The sequence below is a fragment of the Lutzomyia longipalpis genome, chromosome 1, assembly GCF_024334085.1.
Source record: "Lutzomyia longipalpis isolate SR_M1_2022 chromosome 1, ASM2433408v1".
NCBI classification, from domain to species: Eukaryota; Metazoa; Arthropoda; class Insecta; order Diptera; family Psychodidae; genus Lutzomyia; species Lutzomyia longipalpis.
Genome location: NC_074707.1, coordinates 48648082 through 48669014, shown reverse-complemented (window position 1 = coordinate 48669014; position 20933 = coordinate 48648082). Strand labels below are relative to the sequence as shown.

At 33.7% G+C, this 20933-nt stretch overlaps 4 protein-coding genes across 16 annotated transcripts in view; 2 read left to right on the top strand and 2 right to left on the bottom strand.

Annotated features, from left to right (window-relative positions):
* LOC129787983 (protein Peter pan) overlaps positions 1-20933 on the bottom strand; it is a 1185971-nt gene that overhangs the window by 286210 nt on the left and 878828 nt on the right. The window lies entirely within an intron of this gene.
* The window catches only part of LOC129787980 (L-dopachrome tautomerase yellow-f2-like), a 1067766-nt gene that overhangs the window by 168005 nt on the left and 878828 nt on the right, over positions 1-20933 (top strand). The gene's annotated exons all lie outside the window — the stretch shown is intronic.
* LOC129787932 (protein lap4) overlaps positions 2224-20933 on the bottom strand; it is a 107607-nt gene continuing 88897 nt past the window's right edge. For 7 of the 13 annotated variants that reach the window (XM_055823780.1, XM_055823777.1, XM_055823779.1 and 4 more), the window contains 5 exons: positions 12337-12525; positions 9437-9584; positions 8394-8570; positions 3953-4735; positions 2439-3115 (listed from right to left, as the gene is read on the bottom strand). In XM_055823780.1, the coding sequence (XP_055679755.1) occupies positions 3053-3115; positions 3953-4735; positions 8394-8570; positions 9437-9584; positions 12337-12525 (1360 nt within the window). In that variant the 3' untranslated portion in view covers positions 2439-3052. Of the gene's footprint in view, positions 2248-2438; positions 3116-3952; positions 4736-6632; positions 6673-8393; positions 8571-9436; positions 9585-12336; positions 12526-16012; positions 16284-20933 lie in introns of those variants that run through there. The other 6 variants (XM_055823788.1, XM_055823789.1, XM_055823781.1 and 3 more) reach the window with 5 other exon arrangements.
* On the top strand, positions 16493-20913 carry LOC129787988 (SAM50-like protein CG7639). Its single transcript, XM_055823918.1, has 7 exons — positions 16493-16694; positions 16837-16875; positions 16950-17398; positions 17462-17769; positions 20185-20420; positions 20488-20611; positions 20680-20913. Exons 1-7 carry the CDS (start codon positions 16686-16688, stop codon positions 20829-20831), a joined length of 1317 nt encoding a protein of 438 aa, XP_055679893.1. The 5' UTR covers positions 16493-16685; the 3' UTR covers positions 20832-20913.

Sequence of the window (20933 nt, the reverse complement as noted above, 5' to 3'; positions counted from 1 at the left end):
AACATTGGATTTCTCCAGCAGAGGGGTACGATCCTTCATGTTCGTGAATGAACGTCCCAAGGTGTTGTCAGCCTTGAAACAAAGCGTCACATCCTTCGAGTGTCTCTTAATAGTTTTGGCTATCCCCTCACTTAGTCCCTTCTGCTGGAGAAATCCAATGTTATATATCGCATTCCTTGTGGTGGCTGTCGTAAATACTACCTCGGCAGGACCTCGAGAAAATTGGGTACAAGGATATCGGAACATGAGCGATCTACCAGGGATTTTTCTAAGATGGCATCTTCTCTTGTTTCTCACATGCGTGAGGAGCATCATAATTTCGCCTTCAATGAAGTGAGTGTAGTGGACTCCACCAATAGATCGCATCAACTCAACTACATGGAAGCCTTTCACATCAACGCTCACAACCGCGCGGGGATGTGTGTGAACCATCGGCATGAGGGCAATGACCTCAACCACATCTTCAGTGCACTCATCCCATTGGCCGCAACTTGACGTCATGTCATCTGCTCCTCGACTTGGCGTTTTCTTTTTCTTGTGCGGTTCCTTCTGACTGTGTTATGTGCATTTTCTTAATTTTCTTTTGACAAAGGTGTCACAATACAATTGTAAGTGCACCTGTGTAGCTCTTTTTGCCTTTCATTTCCCCCTTTTTAATTGTTGTAACATTTTTTCTTTTTTCGTTCAAAACTGTTTGAAATTAAGTTTCAATTTTTGTGATTTTTTTCTCTTACAATTTAATTATAGAGCCTGATGAAGATCATAAATTGATCGCAACGTAGCTACTTATGTAATAAAAAAACACCTGAGAACAGACTGCAACCGAAAATTGAATGAATTTAATTTCTAAAAATAAAATCCCACAATATGTGAATTCTAATTCACTACAAAAGCTCCCCCAAGGTGCTATATACCACAACACATAAAATGCATTTGAAACGTCGCAGAAAAACATCTCTAACATCATAGAATGTTCTCCCCTCAAAAAGGATTTCACTTTTGCAATGGAAAATGGAAACAAGTGCAAGTCAAAGAGGAAAATTTACACAAATTTCCCCCACATTGCGGTGCAGTGAAAGCGAATAAAGCTAGGAGATGTTGGGACAATTTATAGTGTGTTGGTTTTGGGGATGTAATTAAACCCCTTCCTCAATGTTATTGTTGTGCACCGAATGGTGCCTAAAATATCGATTTCATGGTCCTAAAAATTGCACCCTTGTGCCGACTTTGGGGCGCACAAAACACAACAGAACTGCAGAAATGTGACAAAATTCACCCCTCTCTTGTGAGCCACCCATGCTCCCCTTTCTCCCAGCTTTCAATGCGGGGTAAAAAGAAGCATACCCGGGGTGTTGCTGGTGCTACAACAAAGTTTAATTAACAAACAGTATATTTTCTTCTTTGGCACTTTCATTCTATCTCACTACCCCGAAGCTCAAGACATCTCTATCCGGGGTTTTACCAGCAATGGAAAAAGTGAGTGTAATTAAAAAGTTTATTTCCTGTGTCACACACACCCTGTCTTATGAACCAATTGCAGAGATTTTTTTTTCAACCACCCCACCAACCTCTTTTGTGCGAACGAGTGCAATCCCCCAGTAGCCTCCTCTTAAGAAGTGATACTTAAACCACAAATTCAGTGCACAACACGGAAAAGTAAAGGGGGGAAAGAACGAGACACAACTGGATGAGATTTAATTCCGCCACTTTGAGGAGCACAGGGGTGGTTTGAAAAGCTTTTCGCCGCGCAACAAGGAAGGATCTTTCACTTTGCAAAACCACCCCCCTTCATTCTGTGCAATTTATTCAGGATTTCCTGCACAGCATGTAGCATTTATCTTCATTTCCCGAGTGGACTTTTTCCTTCTTTTTTTTTAGATGTTTTGAACAAATAGTTTTTTTTTAGGGGAAGTTATTTACAAAATAATTTAGGAAATATATTTCGGATTTTGATTATTTTCTGTTGTCCTGCATCTTTGCATAACTAACTTTACCCCAGTCTTCACCATGGATAGAAGCTGACAAAATAATGAGATTTATTCATCTCATATTTCTAATTTTCTCATGGAAATCAGAAAACTTTCAAAAATATTTTAATCTATTTTGTTATTCAAATTTGAAAAAAAAATGCAATATGAAGTTTGAGAATGAAATTATGCAAATTAAAATAAAACTTACCATAAGATGATTCTCCTCTTTCCTTCTGCTGATTTTTTTCGTAAATATTTCCGGCAAAGTTTAATTAATCTATTGAAAGAAGATGTTAGAAGGCAGAAAAAAAATTAGTTTAAAAGATTAGACAAATCACATAAGAAAAAAATTTAAAATTTAAAGAATAAAAGAAGAAATAATAGTTTAAAGAAGAAAATTTAAGACATGCCTTAAATATCCTTTTCTTGAATGTCCTTCAAATGAGAAAGAAAAAAAAAACAAACACATTTTATTAATTTTAGTACAATTATTTTATATTTCATCCTATTTATTTTTTATCAGTTGTAATAAGGGATTGTAGTCTAAACAACTATCTCACGTCAATAATAGTCTTCTAAATCTTAATACAATTACTAAAAATTAAATTTTAATTTCTAATTTAATATCTCTGCGTCTACTCAAAAGATTATCCATCTAAATCTAATCTGTGTTACACAAAAAAATCGAGAAGGGAAAATTAATTAAATTACTTCCTATTTTGGGGGGAGAATTAAATTGCAATTAGGAGTTGGGGGAGGTGGTTGAGAGATGAGCGAGAAAATTTAATATTTTTCTTTTCCTTCTTTTTTTTTAGTCACCAAAAGAAAATCCCGGAATGTTTTTCAATACAAACACACGTGCTTCTCCCGCATCTCTTCTCATCCCTTTCAAACCCTCCCTATACCTACTCTATTTAATAATTAAATTGGGATAAGAAATAAAGTGGAGGAGGAAGAAGGATTTCTCTACGAGGGTGCAAGACCTAAGGGAGCTAACTGAGAGTTGTTTTTTTGCACCTGATTCATCTGGAGCGTGCATGGAGGAAAGGTGTGGTGGGTCCATTTAGTGTTAATTATCTAAATTAGACCTTTCTTTTGGCTATCGGAATCATTGAACCCATTCGTGATGTGAAACCTACGCGCGGCTGGAATTAAATAGAAAGAAAGAAAAAATAGACACAGTGAGCTTTATCGCTTTCTCTTGGGCTTCACGTGTCTTGCATTAGAATTAAATTACGCCTAAAACGGTTAAATTAGTGAGAAAATTGCATGAAATTAATGCTGAATCCACTGATTTTTTGACATTAAGCTGATCCTTTCTCCTTAGTGGGTGTTTTTCCATTTTTTTGGAATTATTTTAAAAGGTGAAAAATAAAAGAAGAGCTTCAACTAACCAACATTGATTAATTTTATGTTGAATTATTTTTAAAACAAAATATTTAAAAATTTCTCTAATCAAAATTCCTGAAATTTCATTCAATTTTACGGATTTTATATTTCAAAACTCTTTCTGATCTTCCTCTTTTATTGCTTAAAAAACAATTCAACAAGAAAATCCTCTCTATGATCGTTAATTGAAACTCTTCTTTACTTAATCACCCTCTAAAAAATGTTTTTGCTTTTTAATTGTTAAGAAGAACGTGAGCTTAACCCACGAACTCTTACGATTTCTTTTTAAAATTTGTTTTAATCTATTAAACAATCAAGGTAAAATGCATGGATTCTTATCAATAAGCTGCATAATTATAATGATTTTCTTGTTACACACATTTTTTTATAATGTAAATTGCATTTTTATTAAGGAGGAATAAAAAAACACCAAGAACCTCCCTCAGGGTTAAATTGATGGCCTTTTTTTGGATGGAAAAGCTGAGATGAAAGCTCTTGGCAGCAGGGAAGGTATGAGTTAGAGAAGCTTTATTTTATTTCTTCTTGTTCTTGTTTTTCCGCTTCTTGCGTTTGCTATTTGTACTTGAATTTACCGCAGGAAGTCCACTATCCTGGACATTTGCCACAATCTCATCCTCCTCAATGGCTGCCTCATCAGTTGCAGCATTGTCAACGTTGAGTTGGGACAGGAGACGCTCCTTCAGTTCCTCATCGACATCTTCCTTTTGCACCTGCTGCGTGGTGTCTTCGTCATCTTGGGCATTGGGATTGCTGATGACTTGACACTGATCTAGACGATTGGAATTCTCTCGATCGAGATCACTTAGTGCGCCACCCTGGTAGCCATTCCCGTAGTGAGCATTGCCCTGGTGATCCCTGAAGACGGAATCAAATTCCGTTGTCCCTTCGGATTCATCCTCCTCCTCCTCAGCATGATTCTCATTATCACTCTCCGTCATACTTCGTGACCTATTGAGCTTCACCTTCTCATTCTCCAGCAATTCCTGCAGCACATTCTTCATTTTATCACTCAAACTCAACTCGTACCGCTCATTCGCCTCAAATTCCGCCGTCTCCTCGTCAAAGGATGGGTAGTCGTCACTCGATCGGCCCACAGTGATGGTATGTGCGGTCCCTGCACCTCCAAGAATGGGATTAACCACCTCAACAATTGTCTGCATCGGCACGTACTGCAACCGACCGTCGGCAGCATCAAAGCCCGGTCGCATAACAAACTCAATGGGTCCCGATGCCCCATCGGGATGACACTGAACCGTCACAATGGAGGGATTGTCCTCATCTGAGGGTGTTACAACGGGTGTCCTCGTGGGATCCTGCAGTTCTATCGAAATTATCTTCTCCTGACACGTCTCCACCTAAATCGCCAACATTGAATATGGATAAAAGTCAGTCCCGCAAAGATCTCACTGCCCTGCAGTTGGGCACGTGATTTCTTCCACTTCATTTACATCTCTAGTGTGCGTTTTCCATCATCCATGCTATATGTATACTTGTGGGGGTGGGATACACACAGATGTCCACATGCCTAAAAGCCTTCTATGTATGTATATAGTACAGATTTTGCTTTGCTATTTGTATACACAAAAACACATTCCGCATGCACGAAATATATGTGTCCAGGTGATAATTCAAACCACATGCAGAGGGGTGATCAATTAGCATTTTTTTTTTTGAGGTGAGAAGGGGATGAATTAATAAGTAAAACAACCCATATTTCAAGAAAAATTGGAAATGATTTTCTTACATTTTCTTGAAGGATCTTTTTAAAAAGAAAAATGAGTGGGTTATCAGTAATTCTCGAAGGTTTATTGATCTTTGAAGCTTCTATTACAATAAAAAATATTTAAGAAAATGTATTATTTTAAGGAAAAATTAAGAGCTTAATTTATCAATTAAAGCCCAAAAAATTAAACATTTCATGAGAAGAAAACGAGAAAATATCATTTATGAAAGGACTGTATATCTAATAGATAACTTCAATCCGGAAGTCTCTATTTGTTATCATTTTTTAGCTATAAGACACAGTTTGGCCGATATTGTAATTAAAACTTATAATAAATTTCATTTAATCATTTTTCTAATTTAATTTTTAGTCTCTTTTAAATTCTAGAAAAAATATTTCTCAAAACACCCCCTACAAATAATTTCTTGTGACGTCCTTGCAAGGTGCCTTTGAAAAATTTAAAATATTTAATTAAACGCAGAATAAGATAAAACAATAAACGAGACAAAACATCTGTTCAGAAGGAATGTCTGAAAATGAATTAAAGCGGCTGATCAATAACTTCTCTCTGGAAAAATATCAATATACGTAAAAGTTCCCATTATTTTAAAATATAAAAAGATAAACTTTTACTGGAAAATTATTTAAAGTCTACCAGATATACAAACATTTTGCTAAAGTCATGCGATGAGCTCAACAAAGGCCAAAAAGTTGCCAAATAATTCACATATGGTGCATAAATAGTGCCTGGAAAATTGCTCAAAGTATCAGTTAAACATTGTCTTAAGCTAAAGCAACCACCAAAGATGCGATTCCTTTTTTTAATCCTCATCGTTGCCCTGGTGTTTTCATCAGCACTTGGTAAAAAGTTTATATAAAAATCGGTGAATGTTACTTTACTTATTTTTTTATTTATTTATTTTTAAGCTAAACCAAATTTAGTAGATGGGATCGATAGAGCATTACTTGATTTGGGGTATTCAGGAACAGTTTCGACTGCTGAGGACGTCATAAAAAAAACACTTCAGCCGTATGTACATGTAGTATTCACTGGACCTTCAGATTCTCAACGAACATGAGATGAAATATTAAAATTAAAATAATGACCAAATAAAAAAATAATGAAATAAACCTAAATAAAATTTTAACAGGAAACCTAAAGTCATGTTTAGTTTTTGCAGAATAAAATTGTTGATCATAAATTGATATTCATTCTTTTTTTGGACATTTGCAAAAACCAACATTTCCATTTTGATATACTGTTGACTATATACTTCTTTTTCAACCATATAAAACTTGTAGCTTTATGATCCTCCCAAAGATTATTTATTATTTTCAAAAATCTTCTTAAAACATTTAAAACGGTCTTATTTCAAGTTTGAGCCCATTCGGAGTAGGTTGGATTTTTCAATGATTAAAATTTGGTGTTAACCACTAAGTGAAACACCAACTAATAATCTTTCAATATTTAATCAGCCCTTCATTCTCAACATAACGCCAACACTTATACATAATTTTTCATTTATCCAATATGCAATTGATCACCCCCATAATATTGTTTCAGCTTCACTAAATAACAGAGAGAAAGAGAAAAGAAGAGTCTTTAAAAAGCCAATTCACCCCTAAAATGTAACTTAAAATAGAACCCATCTGCACAAAAGTCACAACCCATACATTGAATTTTTCTACCTCCATAAAAAGAAAGTTCTAAAGGCCATTATATAGAAGAGAAAAAAGTAAAAAGAAACTTGAGAAACTTGAGGAATTTTCAATGTAGAACAATTTTCCATACATAGTGTTCAAACCGAGTGAAAAAAAATGTTCATGTGAGTGAAAAGTATTCTACAGTAGAGAAAGAAAAAAAAATTTCCTCAATCGTGCGCTTGTGTTACAAAGAAAATTGCATTTCTCAATTTTGTGCACGTTATGGCAATTGTAGCTTTTTTTTGTACATAAAATATTATTATATATCGAGAGTGTATTAGGAAAAAAAAATCCGTGAATTTTCGTCCTTCTTGTTCATTTTATTCTCATTCCTCCTACTTCATACGATAATAAATTTGATTCTCTATCGAAACTCGCAATAAATTTTATTCAAATCAACTTTTCTCAATATCTAGTTTTGCTCTTCTTCCATTGAATTTATTACATTTTTCTTTTCTTTTTTTATGACACACAAAAGCATATAAGAAGCGAACGAGAAGCTTTTTGTAGCTGCTATATATGCTCTAAAATTATCTTCCACTTTGCATCATGTATTTGGAAACTTCTCCCACACATAAATTAGAACTCATGAGCTTTTCTTTTGAAAATTCAAAAGCTTTATTAATGCAAGTTTGAAGATTTTTTGTGTGAAATTTAAATGAGGTAATTTTGCACCAATTAATTAAAATTTTCAATTGTTTTTTAAACCTTTTAAATTTGTTCAAAGTGATGAAACTTCTTAATAAAATACTTTGATAATTTTCTGAGAAAAGCTCCAAGACGCTTTATATGTACATGTATACAGATGTATGTGCTTTGAGGACTTCTCAAAATTTTCCCTGAGAAGTCACATAGAAAGCAGCACACGCCACCCCCTAGAGCAATTGAGATTTTAGCTGTTAATTAAAATGTCTTCCTCTTTATTAAATGTAATTGTTTTGCAGTAGATTTTGACATATATAATTTAAGTTTTCTGAGAAAGGTGCAAATTATGCAAAATTTATCCAAATGTCTTAAAATATTTTATTTAAATTTCAAAGGTACAATACTCTTTAAAAAAATTTTCCAGGTGAGATAAAATAAAGGATTTTCCATAAGTCTCGAACGAGATTTTATTTTCACGACATTTGCAAATTAATCAGAATCAAAGGCTGTCTTAACGAATACCTTTTGCTTCTTGTTATAATTCCGAAAACTAATTAAGTATCTCCTACCAGCAGATTTTCTATATGCAAATAAGAAAGTTTCTTTTGCAAAAAAAAAGTCCTGGAGAAAATGAAGAAAATTCCTGCATAAATGCAAAATCACAAACAGACAAATCTCATGAGAATTTAATCAAGTGTGGGTGTGTGCTTTTAAGCTCTCAGGGAGTGGCTTTTCCTAATTAACCAACTAAAACTTTTTTTTTCATCAATTTTCCGTACATGATGAAAAAAATTGCAACAAAAAGAAAATATTTCTGAAGAGGAGCAAATTAGAGTGTTGAAAAAAAAAGTTTCTTCTTCTAAAGTTCTATCTGTGTTGGAGAAAACAATAAAAAAAAACACAAAGAAGAGAGGTGAAAGAAAAGTCTTCAAGTGGCTAACCTCAGTTTCGATGAGCTTTTCAATATATTCAACAGTTCTGATTTGTGGTTCCCCAGTTATTGGACAAGGAACTTCTTCGGTACGACGGGTTATCTTCTCATCGAGAACTTTTTCCTTTTCGCGGACGACCAAAGCACCAGGACGCGACTTGACAGCAATACGAGGAAAAACTAAAGACTGTCGACAGAGAATTTAGCGCATTTTCTTTTTTTTTTGTAAATAGTTTTTGATGTAAAAAGAAAAATTAGAGATGAAGGAGAAGAGTACAAAAAAATGATGAGAGAATTTATGAAAAATAATAGATAGGAATAACATATAATTTCTTTAAATGAAAATGTTTATGAATTTGGCTTTTAAACGTCGTCAGATTTAATTTGAAGAGATATTTATACTTTTATGTCTCTAATTGAATGGCAAATCATCAATTTTTCTTTAAATAATCTAAATTTTGTTGGAAAATTAAAGAGAATTTGATTAAGAATAATTTTAAAAATTATTTTGATGGAGCTTTTCAATTTATTCAAAGCTTTTGACTAACTGTAGTCCTTCATCAGGACCTATGATAAATTCAAATCAATTTTTAAATTCAAAATTTCCCTAAAAAACTTAATTAAACCTGACGACGTGGAAAGAAATCTCAATTTGAACGCAATTTTATCTTTTAACGGTCACAAAATGAATTAAAAACGTTCCTGAAATTTTTTTTTAAAGAAAACAAAAAACAAGACAAGAAAAACTAAATTTTGCAAATAATTAGAATTAATAATTTCAATGCAATTAGTTTTAGAAAAAATATCTCGTTAAAGGTCAAATTCACCAAAAAAAATGTAAAATATATAGTAAATTATATTGGTTAATAGAGAAGCAACCCCGTAGAAATAATCATGGTTATTAAAATGATATCAAGCAAAAAAATTAACTGAAGATTATCTCCAATATTATAATTTCCCGGTGGATATTTTGATGATAGATTAAACAGCATAAAAATGGAATAAATTAAATTTGAAGGGATGAAATGAGAAATTCCTCCCTCGCGCACTTACCTCATTTTTATTGCTTCTGTCCTCCTTCAGCTGCCGCAAATTTGATTCATTAACAACATTTTGTGCTTGAATTATGCTCTGAATTTGCATTGCATCCTGCTCCAGGGATTTCAGTCTAGCCTGACGCCACTCGCGCCTTCTCTCAGCCCTGCACAGATGAAAAAAAAACGAATATTCTTTTGCATAATCTTTCCTCGACTGTGGTGCACGCTATTCCACCGCAGAACGTTGGGGAATTCACATTAATTTTATCTTCTGTGTGCCCATGGAGTGTGTATGTGGCTAAACCCTATTGCCCCAGCGCGTGAAACACTTCCGCATCCCCGCAGGGAACAATTAAATGAGCTCCTTGTGGACAAAACACTCCTTCTGGACTAAAGCTAGCACGTCCTGCAACACTGATTCCCATTAAAGATTGAATCTCCCCCCCATTTCGTGCTTCAGATAAAATTCCTCCAGCAACCATTGAGATCATTTTTATGCCCCATTTTCATTGCAAAAGAAGTTTCTCTTTTTTTATACTAAAAGGTATGTGTAGGTACTGAATTCCTGACCAGAGAGACTCTCATAAATACAAATACAAAGTGTTGAACTTTGCATACATATAAATTGTGCAAAATGAACAAAAACATTTAAAATTGTACAAGGTAAATTCTTAAAATAACAAAAGAGGAGCACGCTTATGCACAACTATTTGCACAATAATATTTTCATTGAGATTGAGTAAACGAAGGGGATGCAATTTTGCTGAAAAACTTCCCTCATCTCTATATTGATATTTCATGAATGGAACATACATGAGAGATTTTTGCATGGGAAAACGTGCAAAATGCAATCTCGTAAAATATTTTGGGTAAATATGGAAGATGCGAAAATCTCTTGCATTGAGTTTGCTAAATAATAGCAAAATAAATGTTTACAAAAACTACAAGTTCATGAGGTGGAAAAACCACCTCACCCGAAAAAGAGAAGGGTTTCTAGGTGAAAATTCTATTTACAATTGTCCTATTGACGTAGGAAAATTTACAAAAGTTCTGTTTATTTAAATTCGTTTAACTCTATTTCTTGTGAAAATTTTCTAAGAGGGAAGTAAGAAGCTTTCAGATTTTTTTTTTTGAATGTATAAAAATTGATTAAATAAAATTAATAAGAATAAATTTAGCAATGAGAACATGTCTTTATTAAAAAATTCTTTAAAGTTTCAAAAAGTTCAACAAAGTGAATCTCCAAAACAATTTAATTTAATTTTCCATCATATTTTCATTAAATAACTTTCACCTATACAATAAGACATAAAAACAATATTTTCGTGCTAAACATTACGTTAAAAAATTTAAAAAAAGGGGAAATTTTTAAATGTTTTTATAGTAATTCAATAAAAATACATAACGTTAAATAAATAGATGTCAACAATTAGAAAATAAGCGTCAGACGTTAAAACGACAAAAAAATGTTTTAAAAAAATCGTCAAAGCTTAATAAACTTATTGAACCTTAGAACTAAAATCAAACGTTCAAAAAGGAATGTCAAATATTGTATGGAAATGTCATCTACACAGAAAATAAAAGTTCGTAGCATTGTTCGTCAAATTTCTTGAAAAGTTCGTAACTCCAATGCTTTTACATGGGAAAATTCACCTCCAGGTTCGTAAAATGGGGTTAACCTCCCTGGGAGTGAGACCCCATTATACGAACCTGGAGGTGAATTTTCCCATGTAAAAGCATTGAAGTTACGAACCTTTCACGAAATTTGACGAACAATGCTACGAACTTTTATTTTCTGTGTATAGCGTCATTTTTAATAAATTTTCAACGCTCTTAAATTTTCAAAGAAGAAACGTAAAAAATCATCTCTTAGAATAAATTTCTGACTACGTCCCTGTGACTAATTTTATAATTAACAAAATAATTCTCCAAACATTAAATAAACTCACCTTTTGATTAATTTCTCACTAAACTAATTAAATACTCTTCTCTCTTTTCAACAATTAAAACAAACTTCCTTTTGTCAAGCTCAATTATCTTCCGCAGCAGATAATCTCAAAATGATTTAAAGAAAGAATTTTCCGAACAATTTCTCATCTGATGGGGAAATTGATAAAAAGCAAACTAGTAGCAAGTACAAGATTTAATTCAATTAATCTCTGTGGTTGTGGAGGAGAGATCTTGGTGGTGGGATGCCACAGAGCGGAAAGAAGTTGAAGAAAAAATAGCACACAGTCCGGTGTGCGAGGAAGTTTTAAATCCACACAGAGAAGTTACTTAATTTTCTGCAAACTGCGAAATCCCCACCAATGAGTATTTAAAGCTCATTTTATACATCAACTTTGTGGCGTCTATTTGGGGAGGGGGTGGGTTGGGGTTTTCCGCAAACCAAATTAGGCAGCATTTGGGGGGAGGAAGATTTTAATGAGATTTCCTGGAGGTATATATTCCCACTTTTTTTTGTTGTTTGTTCTCTTTCATCCAGAAATTCATCTTCTAATTATTTGAATCGTTCATCTGTATTAATCAAGGTGATTAGAAATGGTCATTTTTCTCGCTTTGCCCCATTCAAAAGGACCACCTCTCCCCCACCAGCAGAACCACCCACACCCTTCACGTACACACCGACACACACTTAATCCCATTGCGAAGAGAGTTAATCCGAACCCCAAACCCTCTTTTTTTTGGCTTCCGGAAGGATTTCCTTCGTCCCACGCATCATGGGGGTCAGTCAGTGTGACTTTGAGAACGATTTTGTGGGCCATTTTGTGGATGGGCGGAAAATCAATTTCATTCCCCAAATCTTCCTTCAAATCCATCCACCACCAACCCCCCCGTAAAACCATCTTGTTCATCCCCATGGAAGCAGAAGGAGAGGAGGAAGAAAAAAGATCATGCCTACGTGTTTGGCCTTACCTTAGAGCCTTTAATTCCGCCGGGCTCAATTGGCTCTCGTCTTCGGTGTCCCGATGACCAGCCTCCCTTGCACGTCGTTCGGCATTGGCCGTTCGAATGGGGATGCGACTCTGGGGTGTCTTGGGTGCTTCGGGGGACGGTGAAGATGCGGTGGCGACAAATGTAAGGGATGATGGTTGCGATGGTGAACTGGATGGATGGTGTACACAAGACAAGATGGAAAGAGAACACACACAGACGGATTTTTTATTAGCTATCAGACACACAATTTTCCTATTATTTTAACAAATAAAAATTATTAAAGGATTTTAGAGGATTTTTCTTTTAAAAAAAATTGTGAATTTTTAATCGAACAAACTAAGTTGTCCTTCTAGTTTCTTCATTATTAATAGTTTAGACTTCTCGCGGATTATAAAGTATTTCATCAATTTGTTAAGATGAAATTGAATAAACAAATCTTTTGAAATTTTTAAAATATTTGATAATTACAATAACGGAGAAATGTTTTTTTTATTCAATTTTTAGATAATTAAATTCTTTGGAAATTCTTTTCAGCAAACTTTTCCAGGTATTAAGAACTTCATAAAAATGCTTATGAAGCTTTTAAAATTTGGTTATGTTCTTAAGCTACAATAATAAAGTAAAAGAATTTAAATAAATAGACCATTTGCAAACTTTTTAACATTAAATAGATAATTTTTAATGGAATTTCCTCTCAGTGAACTGAAATGATGTGACTTTCATTCTCAGTACCTGATGAAGACGAATTATTTGTAGAATAGAAAAATATTCAGAAGAAAAACAAAAATAATTAAATTTAAATTTACTGAATCATCGCTAAAAAAATTTAAGAAGCTGCGTTTAATTTTCTAACGGTCAATCAAACAAAAAATTCTTAAAATGTGTTATTGTTTTAAATTTCTCTTCAGCAAAGAAATTCTAAAGGTTAAATAAAAGAAAAAAAAAAGAATTATTTAGCTTTTAATTTGCAGAGATAAAGAGAGATCTTTATGCTGAAAGTTTAAACAAAATAGGGATTTTATTCAGCAGTAAAAAAAGCACTAAAACACCATTTTTATCTTTAATTAACTACACCAGATTAATAAACAAGAACATTCCATTAAACTAAAATTCCGGGACACGTTCGTAAACAAATAAAATCTTTTCCATATAAACTAAAATTTACTATTTTGGCCTATTTACCAATGCAAATAATATTTTGTGAAGTACCCCTTTTTTTTTAGGAATCCTTATTCATCAAAATTTGTTACAGGAATACACTTAATTTGACTTGATGGGTCACCACGGCACACATTTTAATATTATTTATGGTGATATAATAAATTTTAGTTGGGATTTTAATTTCCTCTTTTATTGTTTGTACGTGCATCGTGGCTCTTTGACAAAAAAAAGAGAGAGAGTAGCCCTCATAGCCACCAGCAAAATGGCAATAAACATGATGGAATGCATAAATTGTTCATGTTTCGCCTCATAAATTATTTTGACCCCTTTTGTAACTCCACACACACAGTTAATTAAACAGAGGGGGTGAGAAAAAATATTATTAAATAATATTGCAAATTTTCAGGGAATGTTAGCAAAAAAAAACGAGCAAACCCACACACAGAGCTAACACAAACAGCATTAAAAAGATAATTGCATGAATAAAGAGAGATGGAAGGTATATTTTTTTCCTTGGTGTGCCCATGTTTGAAGAATGTGCTCCAAGATACCTACTTCTGTGCCATTTCCCAAAGGACAGAGTTGAAAGGAATATTTTTAATTTGATTTGAGACTCGAAATAATTTTAAAAAATTAAATTAAAGCTGAAATTAATTTTTTAGCGCGTAAAAACAGTGGGGATCCGCTTAACAGCCCGCCCTTTGGATTCCAGCTTGTATTGAAATATAGGATGCTATTTTAATTCTCTTAAATGTATTTTAAAAATTATAATAACTTCAATATTTTAGATTAAGGTAAATTTCTTTCAAATAATAGAAAAAAAACAAAAAAATTTTAATCAGAATTTCAGGAATTCTTTGAAAGAATTTTTCAATATTTCTATGAAATATTCATTTCATTTTGTATTCAGAGAATAAAACCAATTTATTGTCTCTTTAAAAACTCGACTTTTTAAATTTAATTCTCTGTGAAATTTCTAATTCTTATTAAAAAAAAAGAATATATTCATTTTTCAAAAGTTTTAAATTTTTTAGATGGTAAAAAAATAATGATAATGCATTTATTTTTAATGAGGAATTCGTCCAAAATGAGAAAAATGTAGGGGAGACCGGGGTAAAAATAGTCAATTTGCATAAATCCTTATCTGCAGGATTCCCCAAGGGCAAGAAAATTTCCTCGGTAGGTCATTCTTATAGGAAATTTCCTTGCCTACAACTTTGTCTCAGACCACTTTTCTCTATCTCCACGGGAAATATAAGTTTTCGAGCTTTTCCTAAACCCTTCCGCTTCTGACTTTTTTTAGACGCGGCGGGTAAATATAGTCACCAGTTGGCTAAATAAAGTCGGTCGAATTTTCCGGCATTTCCAATGATTTTCCACCTGAGAGATTGATAGTAGTTGATAGCTAAACTTCTCACTTTTTGATTCGCGACAAGGAATTTCACTTTTATACGCACTAAAACAGAGAATTTTGCGATTTTCGCAAACACGCCATTTTGCAACAAATGAATAGAAAATATGCCAAAAATTTCGATCTCCCATATGATTTACATGGGATGACTAGATCTACCCCAAGGGGTGTGTTTTGATTCAAAAAATTGTAGAGAAAAATCATTAAAAGTTAATGAAAAATACACCTTGGCAACGTTTTCTGAAGTAACCCAGCTAGTGAGAAAAATTATCAGATTGGAAAATTGCTGAAGGAAAACTTCGGAAAACGCGTTTTTCTCAATACGCAAAAGTTTGGGAAATGGGCCAAAAATCTATTTTTATTTTTAACTCCTAAAGTACTGATCGGATAACCTCCAAATTACTGTCAAAAATTATAGGTTGGTAAGGCTTTGCACCCTAATTTTTTCCGATTTTTCCGATTTATATTTTGGGAGAAATTGGCATTTGAAAATTCCAAAATGACTATTTTTACCCCGGTCTCCCCTACAGATAATTGTAGATCTTCTTAAGGTCTTTCATTGAAAACCGGTTTGGTTCAAATCGGTCAAACGGTTTAAGAGTTATGGCCGATTTTCGATAAAACCTTTTAGTGGCTAAACCACTTGTCCGATTTTTATGAATAATGTATCGTTGAAAAGGTCTTAAAGTCCCCTAAAACATATTAAAATTTCAAACCTCTAGCTATAAAAGTGTCAAAGATATAGTAAAAACAAAGTCGAAAAATATTCAAAATGGCGGAAGCAGGGGTGAAGGAGTGAATTTGACATCATGGTTGAACGCCGAAATTACTCTGGCTTATTCCTTACGCGTTGTTTTACATTTATAAGTGAGTAACCTTATACAATAACAAAAAACAAATCTTAAACTTTTCTTAATTTTTTTTTTCTTTTCAACTCTGTTGTGAAAACATGAAAAAGGCGAATAAATCTTAAACCAAAAGGAAAAGAAAAAGAAAACCATGGAATATTAAATGAAAGATGAAAAATTATGCAGATTGGAAGATAGGTAAAAAAACAGACGAGAAAAGGCAAGAAAACAAAACTTCTACCAACACTTTTAATTTGCATTTTGCTTGTTTTTTTTTACACAGAAAGAATTTTTTTCATTGTATTTCTAAGATTAAAATATTTACAACATTTCTGCGAAAAGTTTATTTTTACAACAAAAGCATTAAAATTTGAGAGAAAAGCTTTGGATCGGATAAGTCAGCAACAAAATACTTTTTTTTTCTTTTAAATAAAAACAACAATTAAGCTCTTAACATTTACTTTCGATTATTATTAAATACTGCTTCAATTTCAGCGAGAGGATTCCTAAATTTTAATTAATTAAATATTAATGATTTTACCGGAAAAGCAAGAAAGGAAAAAAAGGAAAATTTCATGGGAAATGCGGGAAAAAAATGTTTGAGAAAACGTTGAGATTTTTGAATTTGCCATAACCATAATACATCACGCTAAAAGAATATCTTCAGACACGTCCATGGATATTCCACAGAGCATTGTCAAACAACACTGGAGGAGAGTTTTAGTGGGTGCGTGAGGTCACGATGTGTGTTTATTTTTGAAGTGTGAAAATGAGTGCTTAATTTTAAGGGATTTTCCGTGAAAACTATGAGATAATAGATAAGAAAAGTGTTTTGGAATTATTGTTAATACTGCCTGTTGTTGAATTTTCCCAATTATATTGCATTTTCGTTGGATTTTTCCGTGGAAATGTCTTCTGTAAGTTGCGTAACATCACCTTTCTCTTCAGCCCCGATTTTTACATTAATTTTTATTTGCTTTTCGTGCCACGGTACTTGAGATTCTTTTAAGTTGAATAAGTAATGAATTTTTATGTTCTCTCACCCATTTAACCGTGCAGAGAAACGAGGGATTGCGAGAACGCTTGGGCAGCTACAAGGTGAGTTAGCATTGAATATGCACATAACCTCATTCCGGGAATAACAAATTAATAGAAGGTTTTTCTCCGCCCAGGCTTATGTCTCGAAAGTCACGATAAAGGGCTTGGATAGAACGAAGGATGACTACGTGCATAATGTCCTCAAGGAGTGCTTTGACATCTCCAACGTACGGGATTTGGTGGAGAAAGTTAAGGAAGTCCGGGAGACTCTCCTGTCAATTGGGGCCTTCAAAGATGTCCGGGCAAAGATTGACGTGACCCCGGGCACAAAGTATGGGTACGTGGTGGATTTTAATTGCACAGAACAGCGCAGAATAAAGGGAAATGTTTCCACGGAGATGAATCAGTATGAGATGGTATCAAAGGCAGAGATTCTTCTGCCGAATCTTCAGGGGCGCGGTGAGAGTTTGAGCTTTGAGTACGCCTACAGCAATAGCAACAACAGTCGCCGGAATATTGGGTTCAATGTGAAGCTCCAGAAGCCTTTTCTCCACCGAAGTGTCATTGGAAAATATCGTCCAACGTAAGAACTTCCGGAAATTCCCTTCTTTTGCTTCCTTTTCTTTAACGAAATCTCCTTTTTTAGGACTTTTCTGCATTTATTCAACAACACCTCCAAGAGCTACAGCAACTCCTACACAAATCACACGGCCGGGGGAACGATTAATCTAGTATTTAATTCATCCCACTACCTCCAGCACACCCTACAGTACGAACTCTCCTTTCGCGAACTTGCGGGCATCAATAGGCAAGTTCCTCTCTTTGTAAGGCACCACTTTGGCCCGAGATTGGCCTCAATTGTGCGGTACATCATGAAGTATGATGACCGCACGGATCGTGTCTTTCCACGCACGGGGACGATGCTCTGGACAACGCTGGAGAGCAGTATTTTCCGTGAGTTTTATTTAATCTTTTTCTTTATGAAACTTTGCCCAATTTTTTTCATTTAAATTGATTTTTGAGCTAAGAAAACTCGAAACTTTATATCCTTGAGCTTCAACCTAAGTTTGAGAACATTCTGGACCCTTTTTGTCTTTCAAATTAACGTTTAAATTGTTTAAGGAACGATAATCTTTAATCTTTGAACCTTAAGAAGGAGTGCCCTTTAACCTTTTACCCTTCAAGTCTTTCTTTTGTATGAAAATTTTAAGAATTTATACGGAAAAGACATTAAATTTGCATAGGGGAGAGCGGGGTTAAAAAAGTCACTTAAGGGTTTAGAAAAAGCTCAAAATATCATATTTCCCAAATAGATAAAGCGAAATGTATAGTTCATTTCTTTAGGAGATTAACTGCCCTAAAACTCTTTCTAAGACTTCTAAGATCATTTTGTTCTATCTAGATAGGAAATATGATATTTTAAGCCTTTTTCAAACCCTTAAGTGACTTTATTAGCCCCGCTCTCCCCTAAAGAAAATATTTTCGTGTTTAAAATGTACACTGTCGTGCGAAATATTCCAAAAAAATATGAAAGAAATACAACAGAATCGTAAAAATTTGAAAATTAAACTGAGATCAACAAAAACTCTCGTAGTTTTCAAAGAAAGTTGTACGGAAGGTTTAAAGAAAAATCTTTAAAAGACAGATAAATCGTTAAAATAAATATTTTCCTAATTATCTTGTACCTGATGAAAGAATACACAGAAGAAAATTATTAAAGAATGATAAAGAAGAAAAATTAAGAGGAAAAGAAATGAAAGAATTTTACTTCTGTGAAAAGAAATCCAATAAGAAATTTAAAGGTTTTCGCACTGATCTGGACAGATTGAATGAAAATCTTAATAGAAATTCAATTAAAATGTTTTCTATTTCCGAATTTTCTAAGGCAAAAAATGAAGATTTTTTCGTGCTTTTGCGTTCTAGCTTAAAAAAAACATTATTATGGCACCCTGGACGCACTTATTTAAAACAAATAAAATTTATATAGCGTAAAAAAAGTGTCTCAACTAAGACCTGCGAAGTCCTACAAATCTTTCTTATAGAATAGTTTTCATTAAGAAAATTCCTTCTAAACAATTTTGGACATAAAAGGGTTAACATTTAGCCAACATTGGCATGAAATTTCCCAACAAAATGTTCAAAATTATTGAGAAATCGCGTCAATTAGAACAATTAGGCATTGTTGCAAACAAACTTCAACGAGCTTCAAACCAATGAGGTGCAAATTGGTACGAAATAGGTGAATTATTAAACACCTGTTCGGAAAACTTATGAAATAAAATAATATTTGAATTTGGCGCGCACTCGAAGTGGTGAAAATAGAGAATGTGGGGAAAAAAGAATGAGTTGGCGGTAAAAATGACAGATCGGTTTTGGAAGGCAAGGAATACGGATGCAAACGTGCCTGCTCCGTAATAAAGTGTAATTTATCGCGTATAATTCGGGGAATTTCGCGAACAACATCTGAGCCAGCTAATTCGGCAATTTGGCACAAGGGGTGTTTATCTGAGTGAAAATCATCAGATTATTCGTCAAGATTCTGATTGTTCGGCAAGGTTCGGATTATTCTTCGAGTTGTTTCAGACTATTTGATAAGATTCAGATTATTCCTTAAGGAAATTCGGATTATTTGTTGATATTTGGATTGTTCGTCAAAATTCAGATTATTCGTCAAAATTCAGATAATTCATTAAAATTCAGACTATTCGTTAAGATTCGGATTAATGGATAAACTTCAGAGTATTCGTTGAGTTTTGGATTAGTCGTCAAAATTCAGATTATTCGTCAAGACTCTGATTGTTCGGCAAGGTTCGGATTATTCTTCGAGTTGTTTCAGACTATTTGATAAGATTCAGATTATTCCTTAAGGAAATTCGGATTATTTGTTGATATTTGGATTGTTCGTCAAAATTCAGATTATTCGTCAAAATTCAGATAATTCATTAAAATTCAGACTATTCGTTAAGATTCGGATTAATGGATAAACTTCAGAGTATTCGTTGAGTTTTGGATTAGTCGTCAAAATTCAGATTATTCGTCAAGACTCTGATTGTTCGGCAAGGTTCGGATTATTCTTCGAGTTGTTTCAGACTATTTGATAAGATTCAGATTATTCCTTAAGGAAATTCGGATTGTTCGTCAAAATTCAGATTATTCATTAAAATTCAGACTATTCGTTAAGATTCGGATTAATGGATAAACTTCAGAGTATTCGTTGAGTTTTGGATTAGTCGTCAAAATTCAAACTATTCGTCAAGAAAATTTAGATTTTTCGTTGTGATTCGGATTATTCGGCAAGATTTAGATGATTCGATAAAATAAATTGAAATATTCGTTAAGATTTAAATGTTTTTTTTTTTTTTTTGGTAGGAAAATTGGGCGATATCCACTACATGTCGATAACGTCGCATATGGAGAGGAATTTGCCGCTCTTCTGGAACATGTCGCTCCAAATGACGGCCCGTGGGGGCTTTATACGTGAACTGAGCCCCGAGAAACCCGTTCCTATTAATAGTCTCTTCACTATGGGGGGCCCATATTCGCTGAGAGGCTTTGAATTTGGCGGTGTTGGGCCGCAAATTGAGGGACATTCAACGGGGACGCATGTAAGGCGTATAAATGCTCTTAATTTAAAAGAATCTCTTAAGCAAAAAAAAGGATCTTTCTTTGTAGATGTTCTGGGCTACGGGATTGCATCTATGGACACCACTGCCGTACAGTAGCTACTTCTACAAATTCGCCCGTTTCTTCCGGACGCATGCATTCATCAATTGTGGCAATGTGGACTCTTCTTTAGGTATTAAAAAAAAACTCTTAAAAATCATCTTAAAAAATATTTTAAATAAAAATTCTTTTTCCTTTCAGACACAATGAGGAGTGCCATGGGAATTGGACTTGCTGTTGCTCTTGGACAATTCGCTCGCATTGAATTGAACTTCACACGTCCCATTCACATACAAAAAGGCGATCAAGCAGCAAAAGACGTTCAATTCTGCCTTGGACTCGATTTTATCTGAGAGAGAAAGATTTTTTTCTTCTCTTTTTAGTTGTCACGGAAATTGTTGCAAAAAATATAAAGCTTTTCGTAAAAATTCTCAATTCTAGCGTTTTCTTTCTCT

What these genes read in the sequence shown, in the direction of transcription:
- LOC129787988 (XM_055823918.1), top strand. An exon ending in ATTGGAAAATATCGTCCAAC is followed by an intron (nt 17,399 to 17,461) that starts GTAAGAACTTCC and finishes CTCCTTTTTTAG; the next exon opens with GACTTTTCTGCATTTATTCA. An exon ending in GCTGGAGAGCAGTATTTTCC is followed by an intron (nt 17,770 to 20,184) that starts GTGAGTTTTATT and finishes TTTTTTTGGTAG; the next exon opens with GAAAATTGGGCGATATCCAC.